General features: G+C 46.4%; 1 protein-coding gene across 2 annotated transcripts in view; it reads left to right on the top strand.

Annotated features, from left to right (window-relative positions):
* Positions 1-15157, top strand: part of GRK4 (G protein-coupled receptor kinase 4) — a 332370-nt gene that overhangs the window by 233225 nt on the left and 83988 nt on the right. For both annotated transcript variants that reach the window (XM_068276336.1, XM_068276328.1), the window contains exon 5: positions 9370-9470. In XM_068276336.1, coding sequence (XP_068132437.1) covers positions 9370-9470 — 101 coding nt within the window. The remainder of the gene's footprint in view (positions 1-9369; positions 9471-15157) is intronic.

The raw sequence follows: 15157 nt of genomic DNA, 5'->3' as shown, positions 1-15157 counted from the left end.
GAGTTAAGCTATAGTCCGACCCGGTCCCGACCCAGACAGAAACTGTCACTTGCATACCTGATGTTTTACTCTTTCAGGCAGAGAAACAAAAGAAACGCGGTGTAGTCAATTGTGTGCTTGGTACTATACATGTACATGTCTATCTCATCATGTCACATGTCACCTCGGTTGTTATTAGCAATAAGTGACATAATAAGGGTCATTTCACACAGAAAGCTACACTCTGTGTCCTGCGAGGCTCCACTACTGATTTTCCACACAGCGAGCGTGTTTCTGTGTAATGTACTTGAATGATAGTATGTGTAACCATACATTACGGCTGACCCGCTCCGTGGCTACTGTGCGCTAGAAAACTGCCATATGCGATGTCCAGCACAATCCGTGTGGAAAACCTGCAGCTGCCTGCAAGCACCAGGCACATCCACAGAAACTGTTGGTAGGCAGCCAGCTCAATGCTGTGGGAAAGCACACCAAAGTTCAGGACCGGGGACACCGGCTGCCCTCAACCCACTCCATCATCTAAACCTGCTGGCATTGCGATATAAGGCCTCCTCTCCTCTAGCTTCTGAGGCATGGGGGGAGGCCACTCACCACATGCTGCAGCTGCTTCACCATGCTATAGCTACTGCTAAACACTCCCACTGCCACTGTAAAGCCCGTCCTGCATGCTGCCACTGCCGGAATCTTTACTCCGCCCCCAATGTCGGATCCAGTGTACCACCACCTGGTCATCATCATTATGGCTGCACAAATGTCTCTCCTATCATGAATGTAGACCTGTCAGCTGACTGCACCACAGACCTGGCCCACTCATAGAGGCCACAGCAGTGTTTCCACCAGGCCGGGTCCCCTACCATTTGCCTGCAGCCGCCGCACATCTGGATTTCCATGCCACCGGATCTGCCCCTAGCTGCTCCAAACTAGGCAGCAGGCCAAGAACTTTCGATCTGATACAGACCAGCTGCACAGGCCTAGGCCATTAGACAGGGGCCACATTTTTTTGGAGTGTGGCCACAGAGGTACGCACAACCAGGTCAGTTAATTTCATCCCCAGGGAATTCTCGGACTCTGTCTCCCTCTCGGTTTCTCTTTTCTCTCTCTACTCTCTCCCTTTACACCTATATTTTCCAATGCCAAACTGCGGGGCATCTTGATTGGCTGCAGGGCAGTTTAGGGCCTCACAGATTGTGGCAGCTCCGCTCAACATAACTCTGACGGACCCACTATGTGACTCCTCTGTGTATTTTCTTCTGTATGCTTGTTACTGTACCACCGCCACCAACCCTTTATGTGCCAAAAATAATTCCTGGTACAACTCCCCGTTGTACTTGGTGAAAGAAATAATTCTGATAAGTGGGGGTGTATTCTGATGGCCAAGCTACCAAATCAGACTACTCATCAGTCACAAATCGCAACAGGCTTCCTATAATTAAAATGACAACATAATTATATTGCATTATTGTGTGGAGGTGGGAAAATCAATGCAGGGTAGAAATAGGTGGAGAAGGTATTTAAAGTGAACCTGCCATACCAGAAAGTCTGACCCAGCACAAGCATGCTGATCAGGTCAGTGGCGGACACAGCCAGCAGTGGGCCCCTGTGCAAAATTGTAATTGTGGGCCCCCTATGACCTGCGGCGCGCTATGCGCGCCGCGGCAAAATATGGGCGTGGCTACAACCTATAGTGGATAGAACCTGCGGCGCTACGCGCCGCGGCAAAAAATGGGCGTGGCAATGACCGGATGAGGGCGGAGCTAACTAACTTAAAGCGAACCCGGGGTGAGGGTTTATTTCCTTTTAAACAATACTAGTTGCCTGGCGGCCCTGCTGATCTATTTGGCTGCAGTAATAAACTGAATTACACCAGCAACAAGCATGCAGCTAATCTTCTCAGTTCTGACAATATTGTCAGAAACCCCTGACCTGCTGCATGCTTGTTCAGGGTCTATGGTTGAAAGAATAAGAGGCAGAGGACCAGCACGGCAGCCAGGCAACTGGTATTGCTTAAAAGGAGAGAAATATGTCAGCCTCAATATTATTCTCACCTCAGGTTCCCTTGAAAAGTGCAACGCAAAGACAGTGGGCCCAAGTTTTGGTGACCCTTTCCCCAGAAAATTCACATAATTGTGCAGGTTTTCTCAAGAAAATACACATATATGCCCAGAAAATACGTGCAATCATGTCGGCAGATATGCCCAGAAAATACGTGCAATCATGTCGGCAGATATGCCCAGAAAATACGTGCAATCAAGTCGGCAGATATGCCCAGAAAATACATGCAATCAAGTCGGCAGATATGCCCAGAAAATACGTGCAAACAAGTCGGCAGATATGCCCAGAAAATACATGCAATCAAGTCGGCAGATATGCCCAGAAAATACGTGCAAACAAGTCGGCAGATATGCCCAGAAAATACGTGCAATCATGTCGGCAGATATGCCCAGAAAATACATGCAATCATGTGGCAGACCTGCCCAGAACATACACCTGCTAATATAAATAAAACAAAAACATTTACTCACCTGCAGCAGCAGACCTCCTGTCCCAGCCTCCATCCGGCGCGCAGCTCCCATGGGTGGTTGGGTGGATAGGTAGCCTAGTGGGTGGGTGAGTGGGTGGGTGGGTGGGTAGGTAGCCTGGTGGGTGGGTGGGTAACTAGCCCGGTAGGTAGGTAGGTAGCCCGGTGGGTGGGTAGGTAGGTAGCCTGGTGGGTGGGTTGGTAACTAGCCCGGTAGGTAGCCGGGTGGGTGGTTAGGTAGGTAGCCGGGTGGGTGGTTAGGTAGGTAGCCGGGTGGGTAGGTAGGTAGGAAGCCTGGTGGGTGGGTAGCCGGGTGGGTGGTTAGGTAGGTAGCCGGGTGGGTAGGTAGGAAGCCTGGTGGGTGGGTAGGTAGCCGGGTGGGTAGGTAGGTAGCCGGGTGGGTAGGTAGGAAGCCTGGTGGGTGGGTAGGTAGCCTGGTGGGTGGGTAGGTGGGTAGGTAGGTAGCCTGGTGGGTGGGTAGGTAGCCTGGTGGGTGGGTTGGTAACTAGCCCGGTAGGTAGCCGGGTGGGTGGTTAGGTAGGTAGCCGGGTGGGTAGGTAGGAAGCCTGGTGGGTGGGTAGGTAGCCGGGTGGGTGGGTAGGTAGCCGGGTGGGTAGGTAGGAAGCCTGGTGGGTGGGTAGGTAGCCTTTAGGTAGGTAGCCTGGTGGGTGGGTAGGTAGCCTGGTGGGTGGGTTGGTAACTAGCCCGGTAGGTAGCCGGGTGGGTGGTTAGGTAGGTAGCCGGGTGGGTAGGTAGGTAGGTAGCCTGGTGGGTGGGTGGGTAGCCGGGTGGGTGGGTAGGTAGCCTGGTGGGTGGGTTGGTAACTAGCCCGGTAGGTAGCCGGGTGGGTGGTTAGGTAGGTAGCCGGGTGGGTGGTTAGGTAGGTAGCCGGGTGGGTGGTTAGGTAGGTAGGTAGCCGGGTGGGTAGGTAGGTAGCCGGGTGGGTAGGTAGCCGGGTGGGTAGGTAGCCGGGTGGGTGGTTAGGTAGGAAGCCTGGTGGGTGGGTAGGTAGCCGGGTGGGTAGGTAGCCGGGTGGGTGGTTAGGTAGTTGGGTGGGTGGTTAGGTAGGAAGCCTGGTGGGTGGGTAGGTAGCCGGGTGGGTAGGTAGGTAGGAAGCCTGGTGGGTGGTTAGGTAGTCGGGTGGGTAGGTAGGAAGCCTGGTGGGTGGGTAGGTAGGTAGGTAGCCGGGTGGGTAGGTGGTTAGGTAGCCGGGTGGGTAGCTATCCGGGTGGGGGGCCCGACTCCTATCCTCCCTCCCTCACCTCGGGGGGCCCCCTCCCGATATGCGCGGCGAGAGAGCGAGCGGCAAATGCAGGAAGTCTTCAGGGCTCTCCAGGCATCCGCTAGAGGCCCAGCCGCTGAGTCTCCAATATGTCTCCAACTGGAGACATATTGGAGACTCAGCGGCTGGGCCTCTAGCGGATGCCTGGAGAGCCCTGAAGACTTCCTGCATTTGCCGCTCGCTCGCTCGCTCTCCCGCCGCGCATATCGGGAGGGGGGCCCCCGAGGTGAGGGAGGGAGGGAGGATAGGAATCGGGGGGGCCCCCCGGGGAATAAAATAATAAAAAAAAAAAAAAAAAATACTTAATGGGCCCCTGAAGAAAACGGAACTTCAGGGGCCCTCGTGCGGCTGCACGGCCGTATGTCCGCCACTGGATCAGGTAGCATATCCATGTAGTGATATTCTAGGCAGAGCAATGGCATGACAACTCAGTATCTTCTAGGCATAGGATATTCTAGGCAGAGCAATGGCATGACAACTCAGTATCTGCTAGTTTCAGAAGTCAGTAATAGCAGCCTATACCTTGCTGTTATGAGCGGTTCTCTTTATCCTGAGCGAATGGTGTCATCCTAAGCCCTACAGTGCAGTCTCTGGCAGCCTTCCTAAACGTCACATGTGACTCCATGTTTGCTGCCCCTCTATTCTTCACTCTGTCCTCACCAACCTTTGTTTTGGCCCTTATTTATGCCACTCCTTTCCTTCCCCTGGAACGGGCATTCTCTCTTCTTCCCATGGGATGTGTTACAACTTTTTTTTTGTATTTATCTGGAGACATTAAGTTTTGGGATATTCCCAAAGTGAAATGGAATCTGTGCCAACCTATTATGATTTTCCCTAGATGGAAGTGGAAGCTCAGGGATACCTTCTTCCTATGAGTGAGTCACTGTTGGATGAGATCCCTTGTTTATACCTATAAGTCACATAGCGGCACTCGTTACACAGATTCCATTACCGTGTATTCAGAGGCTGCATGCTTTGATTCTGCCTGGGAAAAGCTACACCTGACTGTTGTTCAGAATCACTAGCTTTGCAGACTTTCTGAATCATGGCCAGAAAATGAATCTACAGATCTGCATTCACTCTCTACATAACTGATCTGGCTTTAGTGATTCAGGAATAGGGATGGTCCATAATATAATGGTGATCATTCTGAGCAGAGGCAGAATTATGGTACTTTTATGCAAATTTATGCAGCTTGAGGAATAGAGGCAACAAATTCAGCAGCTGTTGCGATTGGCTGGTCCAGTTCCAAGCTGCGTATATTTGCATACAATTTACATCAAAGGAAAATGATTAGCATTGTATTGACCATCCCCTAATCAGGAAGTGCTGAAGCTGGGAATGTAGCTTTTTTTCAGAAGTTAAACGACAACTAAAGTGTGAAGAATATGGAGGCTGCCATATTTATTTCCTTTTAAACGATACCAGTTGTCTGGCTATCCCACTGGTCTATTTGGCTGTAGTAGTGTCTGAATCACACCAGAAACAAGCATGTAGCTAATCTTATCAGATCTAACAATAATGTCAAGCACCTGATCTGCATATACTTGTTCAGGGTTTATGGGTAACAGTATTAGAGGCAGAGCATCAGCAGGGCTGCTAGGCAACTGGAATTGCTTAAAAGGAAATAAATATGGCAGCCTCCATATCATTCTCTTTGCAGTTGTCCTTTAAAGCCACAGTTTACACTTTCAGGCCCTTATTAAATTACCTTTTTCTCCTATGCTTTCACCTAGGAGATAATTTTTAATCTTCTGTTTAAAATAACTTTTCAGCTCTGTGTTTGAAAAAGTACCAAAAACAGGTTAAAAAAGTACGGGCAAAATTATTCTGAGTATTGTTCTGCTTGGTGATGGCTTAAAGGACTTCCGAGGCCAAAAACAAGAAAATGACACTATACCTTTTTAATATCAGAATCCACGGAGGACGTCCAGCGCGTCCCCCGCACCGCTCCGCCGTCATTGCAGCCCTTTTTGTTCCCCCATGGCTCGGCCCGACCCCTCTGAACGGGTCGCATGTATGCCACAAGTAAGATGGCCGCCGCCTTGAGCCGCGGCTGCGCAGTACGCTTTGCCGCGAGTGCGACTGCGTAGCCTTGGGCAGCATTACGGGACTCTGTACGAGGCGGGCTAAAGGCTGCGCAGTCGCACTCGCAAAGGCATTTTATTGATGAGCTGTGAAAATATCACCTGGGAGAACAGTTAACAATTTAGGTTCACTTTAATTTGATTGGTCCATTTTCAAGCCACCTAAATTTGCATAGATAACCTGCATAATCTGCATCAATTTAAAATTTTCACCTCTTGGCCATCCCTAGTGGTCACTTCAGGAAACGCGCAGCTTTCAGGTGAGTGGGAGTTGCTGACTCCACCTAACTCCCTCCTCAGCACTGAGACATAAGGTGCCCAAAATCCAGTACAATTTTTGTGAACTATTGTACTTTATGAAAGTGGAAAAGCTTGTGGGCCCAATCAAACCTGAACTATCGCATTATTGATTGTTTTCCTTAGAGAACTGATCAATCAGCATTAAAGATTTTTTAATATATACAATCACAACTGGCTACGATATTGGCAAACCTAAACTGAAAATAAATGTAGGTGATAATCAATTGTATGTTTAGTTCTAATGGTAAGTAGAACATTAGTAGCGTCGGACTGAGTCTCATATTTTTATTTCAGTTTTAAAGCTGTATCCTTCCTTTCATCCGTGGATGAACGGCAGGAGTGAATGCTGTCTGCATAGGGTATAGGGGTATTGTGCAGTCATTTTATTGGACTACAGATTAAAAGTTATTGGATTACTCTTATTTATTTTTTTAGCACATAGTGAATTTGTTTATATAATTGTTTCTATCTCTATAAGGTTGAAAGGGGGCATTTTTCACCGTGCAGCTCAGCCTGAAGGGTATACCAGCGCCACCTGTTAATAAATTGTAAAAATATCTCCTGGAATAAAAGTTTATTTTCTTTTTTATTATATCACCTCAGATTCGGCATTAAGGCCTGGTGTACAAAGTCTGAAATGACTTTGAACTCTGCTTTACTTGAGATATGTAAAACAAGGTAGACAATCGAGAGCCCCCAATCATGCATTATTGATAATACAATGTAAATATAGTATGTAGTGAATAATACTCACAAGTATGGGTTGCTAAGGCCAGGCAACCACTCAAAAAGCAAGAGGAGAGAGTAGTCCAGTCCCCACTCAGGCTAAGAAGTCGCTCTCCGTAGAACAAGAAAGAAGGGTGGTCACAGCCATCCACCAGGTGGATAATTATCACTTGGACAATAAGATACAAAGGTCTATGTACACTAGGCAACTGTTGACCTGCAATCAAACTCAAAGCATATGGACAATAAGATACAGAGGTGCCAGCAGAGTAAAAATCAAGTTAAAAAAGGTATGAAATGAGGGCCAAGGGTGGACTTACCTCCTTGACGAGAACACAACTATTGTATAAGATCAAGAAAAACGGTATTTATTCTTACTCCAAAAACAGTTTGCAAGGCATTTCAGGGGTCTCAAGCCCGCTTCCTCAGGCAACAATACACAAGGTGCTTCACTAGCGTGCACAACTTGAAAGTTGCTCCTTGTGTATTTTTGCCTGAGGAAGCGGGCTTGAGACCCGTGAAACGCGTTGCAAACTGTTTTTGGAGTAAGAATAAATACCGATTTTCTTGATTTTATACAATTGTTGTGTTTTTATCAAGGAGGTAAGTCCACCCTTGGCCCTCATTTCATACCTTTTTAAACTTGATTTTTACTCTGCTGGCACCTCTGTATCTTATTGTCCATCTGCTTTACTTGAGTTTGACTGCAGGTCAACAGTTGCCTAGTGTACATGGGCCTTTGTCTTCTGTCACATTCAGTTCCATTTTCCCATTCACTAGTATATCTTGGACTCAAACAACACAAAAACTAAACCAAACTCAAAGGTTTGTATTCAGTGTAGCAGCCTTAATTAAAAGAATGCAGAAGCTGTTGCCTTCCATGCTCTGGATAGAGTAGAAGCAAGATTGTGACTGGTTGGAGCTTTTGCTTAGTCGACTTTCTTCAGAGCTGAAGTTTTTTTCATTCTGCCTCAGCTGGTTACAAAGTTTTTTCTTTTGTTGGCTTTTTAAACTTGTCTTCCAGTACAAATATTGACAGGCGTGTAGAAATGGAGATAAGGGAGCTGCTCAGCTGAGAGCTTGTGTGTTGTGGCAATGGGTAGGGCCTGCAGGGATGGGAGCTCATTGCGTAAGGCAGGTGCCCTAATGAGGTCATTTCAGCTTGTCTTTTTCCCACAGCATCACTGTGTGCATACGAGAGGTCAGAGAAACTCCGTCACAGAGCAAATACCTAGCAGGTGACGCGCTGACATCGGCGCCTGCGTGCTGCTGACTGCATGAAGCTGTGTGTTTACCATTTTCTAGCGCCAGCATTCATGCAGCGCTGTACAGAGGAAATGCAATTATTAACTCGTAAGCAGCCAATTCATTTAGAGGCTTGCAAGAGCTCCAGGCCAATTTATTTTCGCATATTTCTTATGTAACGTTTCCTTGCTAATAATTAGTACTGCTGTAATGTGTATTTATGGCCACTTGTCACTAGGGGGCAGTGTGAGACAATAACAGAGGACTTCTGCCTCCAGTTTCTATATTTTCTGTTAGCAGGGAGACATCAAAGCATTCCAAGAGTTTACAGCATAACAAGTTCTGCCGACTGAGGTCAAAAGCAGCGCACTTATCTCAAGTGAGAGAATTCCTTTTAAGCAGCTAATGGGTTAATGGTCATTAGATCCTTAGAGTAACCCTGGGATCTAATGTCTGCAATAAATTACTCACTTCTGTTCTGGAAACAAAGTTGGTGGAATGTTTGACAAAGAAGTTAAGCTGAATACCCCCCTGGCGATGAAGGAAGATTGATCCAACGAGCATACATATAATTTAGCCACCAGGAAATTTGGGCGCAGGGTAAAGCTGAAAAACTGCTTACCCTGCTCCTGCACAAGTCCCGGCGGTGCTAATTACTATTCCCCCTCCAGGTCACCGTGATGGTGGGGAAAGATGTAATTCGGTTTACAGCTATTGCTGACGGCCGAATTAGTGTTTTTATATTAATTTGTGCTCCGTCTTTTGACGGTGCCCAAATTACTCACTAAGCACCGCTATAGCCGTAATTATGACGGCCGGTGGTTGGCGCAGGCTGCGCCCAAATCTCTAAAAAAAAAAAAAAAAAAAAAAAAACTGTGCTCCCTTGACAACGAGAGCTCCCCAGTCCATCTTCCGACATGCGGGATGTCACGTGATGGCACAGGTGTGACTGGAGAACTTTTCTCTGAGTTTTCCTGCTGGGTCTCCTAAAATAGAATAGCGCCAAGTGTTTTTATTTTCTGTCTAAAGGTAAAATGAATGTATCGGTTGAAGATCTCCATTGATTTGACAAATACCAGGGTGGCAACATTTGGTGGGTCCATGCTGTGTGTTTTTTGAAAAAAAAATTGAATCCACTCATAATTATTAGCATCTCTTTGACAAGCTGTGCATTAATACTTACATGGTTCTTTGTGTTTTTGGTTTTCCAGTCTGCAGCCCATTTGCCGGAAATACCTCAGGACACAGTACATGAATGTAGAGAGAGGCTGGAGCAGACTCCCTGCAAGGAACTCTTTAAAGACTGCACAAGGTAGGTGATATTCTTATTTACAAAAACAAATCCACTGCTGTCACCACAAGGATCTCTCGCCATTGTGTTTTTGTGTTTTAGATAGCGATGAAAGGGGTGTACTGTCAGGGTTTACCTTTCTGTTTTTGGTGAAGCTCAAAATAAGGACAGGAAAAGAAAGTTTTCTCATTGGAATCTACAATACCAATAAAAACCTGCTGGGTTAATGTCCATGACCTTCCCAACTCAAATAAAAAACAAAACATTATATTTATACAGTAGATGGCTATGACTCTGCGTTGGTAAACTCCGTCACTTCCTCTTGTCCATGACAACTCTAGCCAAGACAGGAAGTGAGGAAATCTCCTTTAGGACAGACACAGAGAAGAATAATCAGAGGTTCAGAAACTTCCAAAATGTAACCAAAACGTAAAGTGGCCATGGGCCTGTGCTGTACGATCTAAAGCTCAACACTCCCCCCCCCACCCCTCAACGCAGAGACCCGTGATTTGCGGCAATGACAGTTAAGGGTTGGACATTGTCGCAGCCATTATAAAAGCCGCGATTTGCAGCAATGAGAGTATATTTGGGCGAATATAGACACTATGCAAATTGCGGCTTTGCATAGCGGCAAGACTCGGCCCCCACTATTTTATCCCTCTTTTGTGATTGGCCAAATACTGTGGGCATAGTTTAATACAACCTTAAACCTGGCAGTTCGAAAAGGGTGCTGTCCACCCATTCACATTGCTGGAATCTCCCTATGAGGTTTCCTGTTGGATCCCCAAAACTACACAAATGCCTTTAAATCACTTGCACACAGGATCCTCTGTGGGTGTTGAGGAGGCATTTTGTGGTATAAGAACTATCCGAAAAAAATGTGCCTTTAATTATTTCCATTTAAATTGCAAAATAGCTGCAGTAAGCCCGATATTAAAGTTTTTAACATTCCACTGAAAATGTAGCTGTGCGTAATCCATGACATTCCTGTACAATAAATTGCAAGGCCTCCATCATGTCTACTTAGCATTAAAGGAAATGGACTTTAGTCTCTGTAAGAATGTATACCCTCTTTACATTTATCCTAAAGGAATGCACTTTGTAAACTTCATATCCCCACCCATGGCAGGCTCCTCCAGCTAGTATTACTGGCAGAGCAGCAGAAATATATATGCGCTGGCATGTCTGCCTACAACTTAAATCTCTCCAGACATTGATGATCAGCTCTGTGCATGAGTCTTCCCTCTGCACGGCACGGGAACTCAAAATGACTTCCTGGATATTGGGGTGGAGGGGGGGGATTCTACAAAAAAAATTTTTAAATGGGGGTATAATCATCCCATTGACTTTCATTATGTGCGTTTTTGATGCGTTTATGCATATGCAATAAAACGGAGCGTTTTCCGCAACACTAGCGTTTGTGCTGTGTGCGCACCTAGCCTAATCTAACCTGGACTGGATTTTGGTAAGTAGTATGAAACTCGGCATTTCCTGTTTTGCTCTAAAAGCAAAATTTACAGCATAAAATCTGCTACCACAAAACAATTGTAGCAGAAGAGCATTTAAACAGGTGAACACAGCACTTTGTTCTTCAGTGGAAAGCTCTTTGCTTCAGTGGGCAGCTTTTAGCCTCTTCCGAAGAGGTGATAACATTCTCTTTTGTTAACATTCTTTTGTCCGTTACATTTCATAAACATTAGCAAACTGCGTAAACTGAGCTGTACTGACCTGAGAAGCAGAAAGAGCTGAGAAGTGATCAATAGAAAGATTTTAATGTATAAATACAGCAGCTATGCAATAAAATGCAAAGACAGCTTTCAGAGCGGATAAACTGTACTTTGGGAATTTGTAATTTGTAGACAGACAATATTACATGTGCACAAAAGCAAAGATAACTGTATGGGTAATTAAAAGTAGGAAAACACATTTTTATTGAATGTTATGTCAGAGTTTTAGTCCACTTGTCTGTTGTTCTATGTGAAGCTTGGTACACACGTTGGATTACACTCAGTCGAGGCTCTTTGCTGACAATCTAGCATGTGTACAGAGGCCCGCGATCCCCCTCGGTCAAACTCAATTACGTAACGAGCCAAAATCTAAAGCATAGTCTAAGTCGCTGGCCAAATAGTTTAGTTGCAGAAATTAAGTGGCGTATATATAGTGAACATGGGGGCCGACTCCTCCCCCTTCTGCAGAGTAGCGCAGTGGAGCAGTTTAGTATTTACCTGCCTCAGTGCTGCTTCAGGAGAAAATCTTCAAGATGGAATGTGGCACAAGGCAAGATGCTGGCCTTTACTTCCCCCATAGTCTTTTTGGTAAGCCAGGCACACGAGGAGGTTTGGTTCCCAAGAGGGGGTCCCATGCTAATTTTGCTCCAGGGTTCCATGGGTTGTTGCTGCACCCCTCCTCAAACTGACAATGTTTCAACCAGAAACACGGTCACCGGTGTGCTCCTCTGGACGGTAAGGCAGTGGGCTGTCATTGTTTTACTGCTCACAATGATGCACATTTGAAGTGCTGGAGGACCACACAGAATAGAAGGCTGCATTCGGCCCACTGGCCTTGTGTTTGACACCTGTGCTTTACATAGTTTTAGAAGGATGGCTTCAGAAGAAATGTGGACAGGGATTTGTTTCCAACCCACTGGGAGTGATGTTGAAGGTTTATTTATGTGCCACGATCCAGCAGGGGAATGTCACCTTCCTTGTAGCCCTGACTCTCTGTATCCAGAGCTGAGTGCTGTCCAGTACCCATTCCTGGATCAGTGATAAATAATTAGCTCCTGTCTGTAATGCCTAATCTGGAATGTGGAGCAGACCTGATAACAGGTTCTCTTCTGTGTGAATGGAATGTATGCCCTTTCCCTTGTTGTGGTTAGATTTTCCATTCTGCGTTGGAGGCCTGCGCTGTGAATGACGATATTGATTCAGATTACAGCATACGGATAGGTAGATATAGAAACCGTGCTGCCTGTATACATCACTGAGGTCACGGGCTATACGTTTTCTTCAAATGCCTGTAGATACAGTGTAAATTAGTCTCACGCTGTTAGGCATGATTTACCTAAAAACATTATTTTACTTTGGCATACAGTTGACGGTTGTTTGGGGGTTCTTAAAGAAAACCTGTACTGAAAAAAAGTTCCCCTGGGGGGTACTCACCTCAGTAGGGGGAAGCCTCTGGACCCTATGTAGGCTTCCCCCGTCCTCCTGTGTCCCACGGCCGTCTCGCTGCAGCCCCCGGAACACACAGGCGACAAAAATCTGACAGCCTGTGCAAGATTTACCTTTTCGGGCTCCGAAAATAGCCGATCTCCGTCAGGTCCGCTCTACTGCGCAGGCACGGGAGACTTGCGCCTGCGCAATAGAGTGGCCCGAGGGAAGAGCGGATACTGCGCCTGCGCTGGAGCCAAAAGGTAAATATTTACATCTCTGCCACTCCGGGAGGATTTTCTCCGCCGCCATGGGACCAAGGAGGACAGGGGAAGCCTCAATAGGATCCGGAGGCTTCCCCCACCTGAGGTGAGTACCCCCTAGGGGAGTTTTTTTCATGACAGATTTTCTTTAATGCTTTCAGTTTGCCTATTGGGAAAACAGAGTAACCAAGCAGCTTGGGGTGACCCAAACCACTAGGAATGTATAGGGGGATAAAAGAGACCGAAAACCCCTCCTACTAAAAAGCAATGCTTGGATTGATTTGCCTTCTTAAAACAGAAGGACATTTGCAATAATTCAGCTATAAGGGAGCATTTGTGGTTACCCACAATGCACCACTACGGAATGTACAAATGATCTATTTTCGACCCTGTAATCCAGGCAAGCACTTATTTTGTGACACCAAAAGATCATATTCAAATTGATTCAATTCATGGAGTCACAGAGACAGTAAATAAGTGGATCTCTCTACAGCGAGGATACAGTCAGCAGTAATTTCTAAGCTATAGCCTAAATGGGGCTACTAAAAGTAATAATCAAAAAGTTTTGGTTAGAGTTGAGTTTTAATGGAAAATGATGGGATATTAGTGAAAAACTTGTTCTGCACAAATCACCAGAGAGTATGTCCCAGTGCCTCACCTCACACCTGCATGCTGTTTCAACCAGGCCTGGATTTACATCACTGGAACCTATAGGCACAGATGTCCTGGCACCATAGACTTTGCCCTATATGAACCTATAAACCCCCGCACAAGTATGCTGGCTGGCCCGGCTGTCACGTCTCCTTTACTTCCCTTGCCCTTCATAAGTAGCTACAGGTGTCCCTTAGCATAGGGTAACCAAAGGTACTCTCAGTATTAAGTAGCTAGTGGTGCCCCTGACTGATGGGAGATCTCATCAGTGGAATGCCAAGAGGTGGGTGAGTAATCTCTCATTTACTCTCCGCTTGGGACTCTGCATAGAGAAGGAGGGGGGGAGGTACTAGGGGAGGGGGAGTGAGCCGCCTTTCCATCATCAGGCGCCTGTAGGCATGTGCCTACAGTGATTTATTGTAAATCCAGCCCTGGTTTCAAAGATACATGGCAATTGTGATGGAGCTGCTGCTGAACGAGCATGAGACCATACAGTACTATTCCAAAGAGACGTTCAGGCACATCAATTCTTTAGGATAAAAGACTTACTTTATAATAGATTCTATTAAATGAAAAAGCTGTCAGCCCAACAGGAACTCACATACCAGTGTTCTCCACAGAAGGTTTGTCCAGCCGGGTGGCATGAAAAATTAGCCGGGTGGGGCGGAACAGGGAAAAGGGGCCCTCGCTTCCATGAGTGCACAGCGGTTCCGTAGTGGAAAAAAGTAAGCCCACATCTGTGCAGTTACATGCAGATGCTCATGGGCATGCAGCTTTGGCTTGCTGCGCAGCCGCAGTTGTGCTTGCACAGACACAGTATGGCTGCCCTGGTACTTGGCGGGGAGCGCGGCTATGAGAACATGTCCAACATGTGGCCAGCAGGACACCACAGCTGCGGTGAGGAACTGAGACGGTTGCTAGGGGCTGGAAGAAGCCCCAGGTGAGGATTGTTGTTGTCGCCTCGGAAGTTCCATGAATGTACTGTACTGTACTATAGGTACCATTTTTTTTTTTCTCTCAGCAGTTTATTTTCACTGAAGATTTGCTTTAAACCGCACATAATTAGAAGCCAGAGTTTTCCTTTTTTTTTATTCAAACAACAACAGCCCCTTTTACTATGGTCAGTGCCCATAGGCCCAGTTCAAACTGGCACAGATGGAAAACTGCTCCATCTGAAAAACTGATCAGAAAGGCTTAGTTTTCCATCCGTGACCCGCGGTTCTGTAAGCACACAGTCAATGCAATGCATCCGTCAAAAAATCGCAGCATTCCATTCGGTGGAACGTGCCGAACGGATCTGTTCAAACTCATCATTGTGAACGGATTCATATATTCTCATCCGTTCCGTTACGGTTCACTAAACCTTCCATTTTTAAGACTAGTGTGAACCGGGCCTTGGAAGTGCAGCAAGTAGTGTCTCTGCCCCAAATCCCCGCCCCCCATGTGTTAGAATGGGGCATACGCGCACCAGGGTCTCCATTTACAAACTTGATGCCTCATGAGTGTATATCTCATAATGCTTTGTCATGAGCGTAGTTCAGCAAAGAATAACAAAATATAAAAATACCAACCGCTGTTTGGGGACTGCTAAGTATAAAACAGAAACACATAAAATACAATAGTTCATTATACAGTAAAATCC

Source organism: Hyperolius riggenbachi, chromosome 1, assembly GCF_040937935.1.
Source record: "Hyperolius riggenbachi isolate aHypRig1 chromosome 1, aHypRig1.pri, whole genome shotgun sequence".
NCBI lineage: Eukaryota > Metazoa > Chordata > Amphibia > Anura > Hyperoliidae > Hyperolius > Hyperolius riggenbachi.
This window is presented reverse-complemented; position numbering and strand designations above follow the sequence as displayed.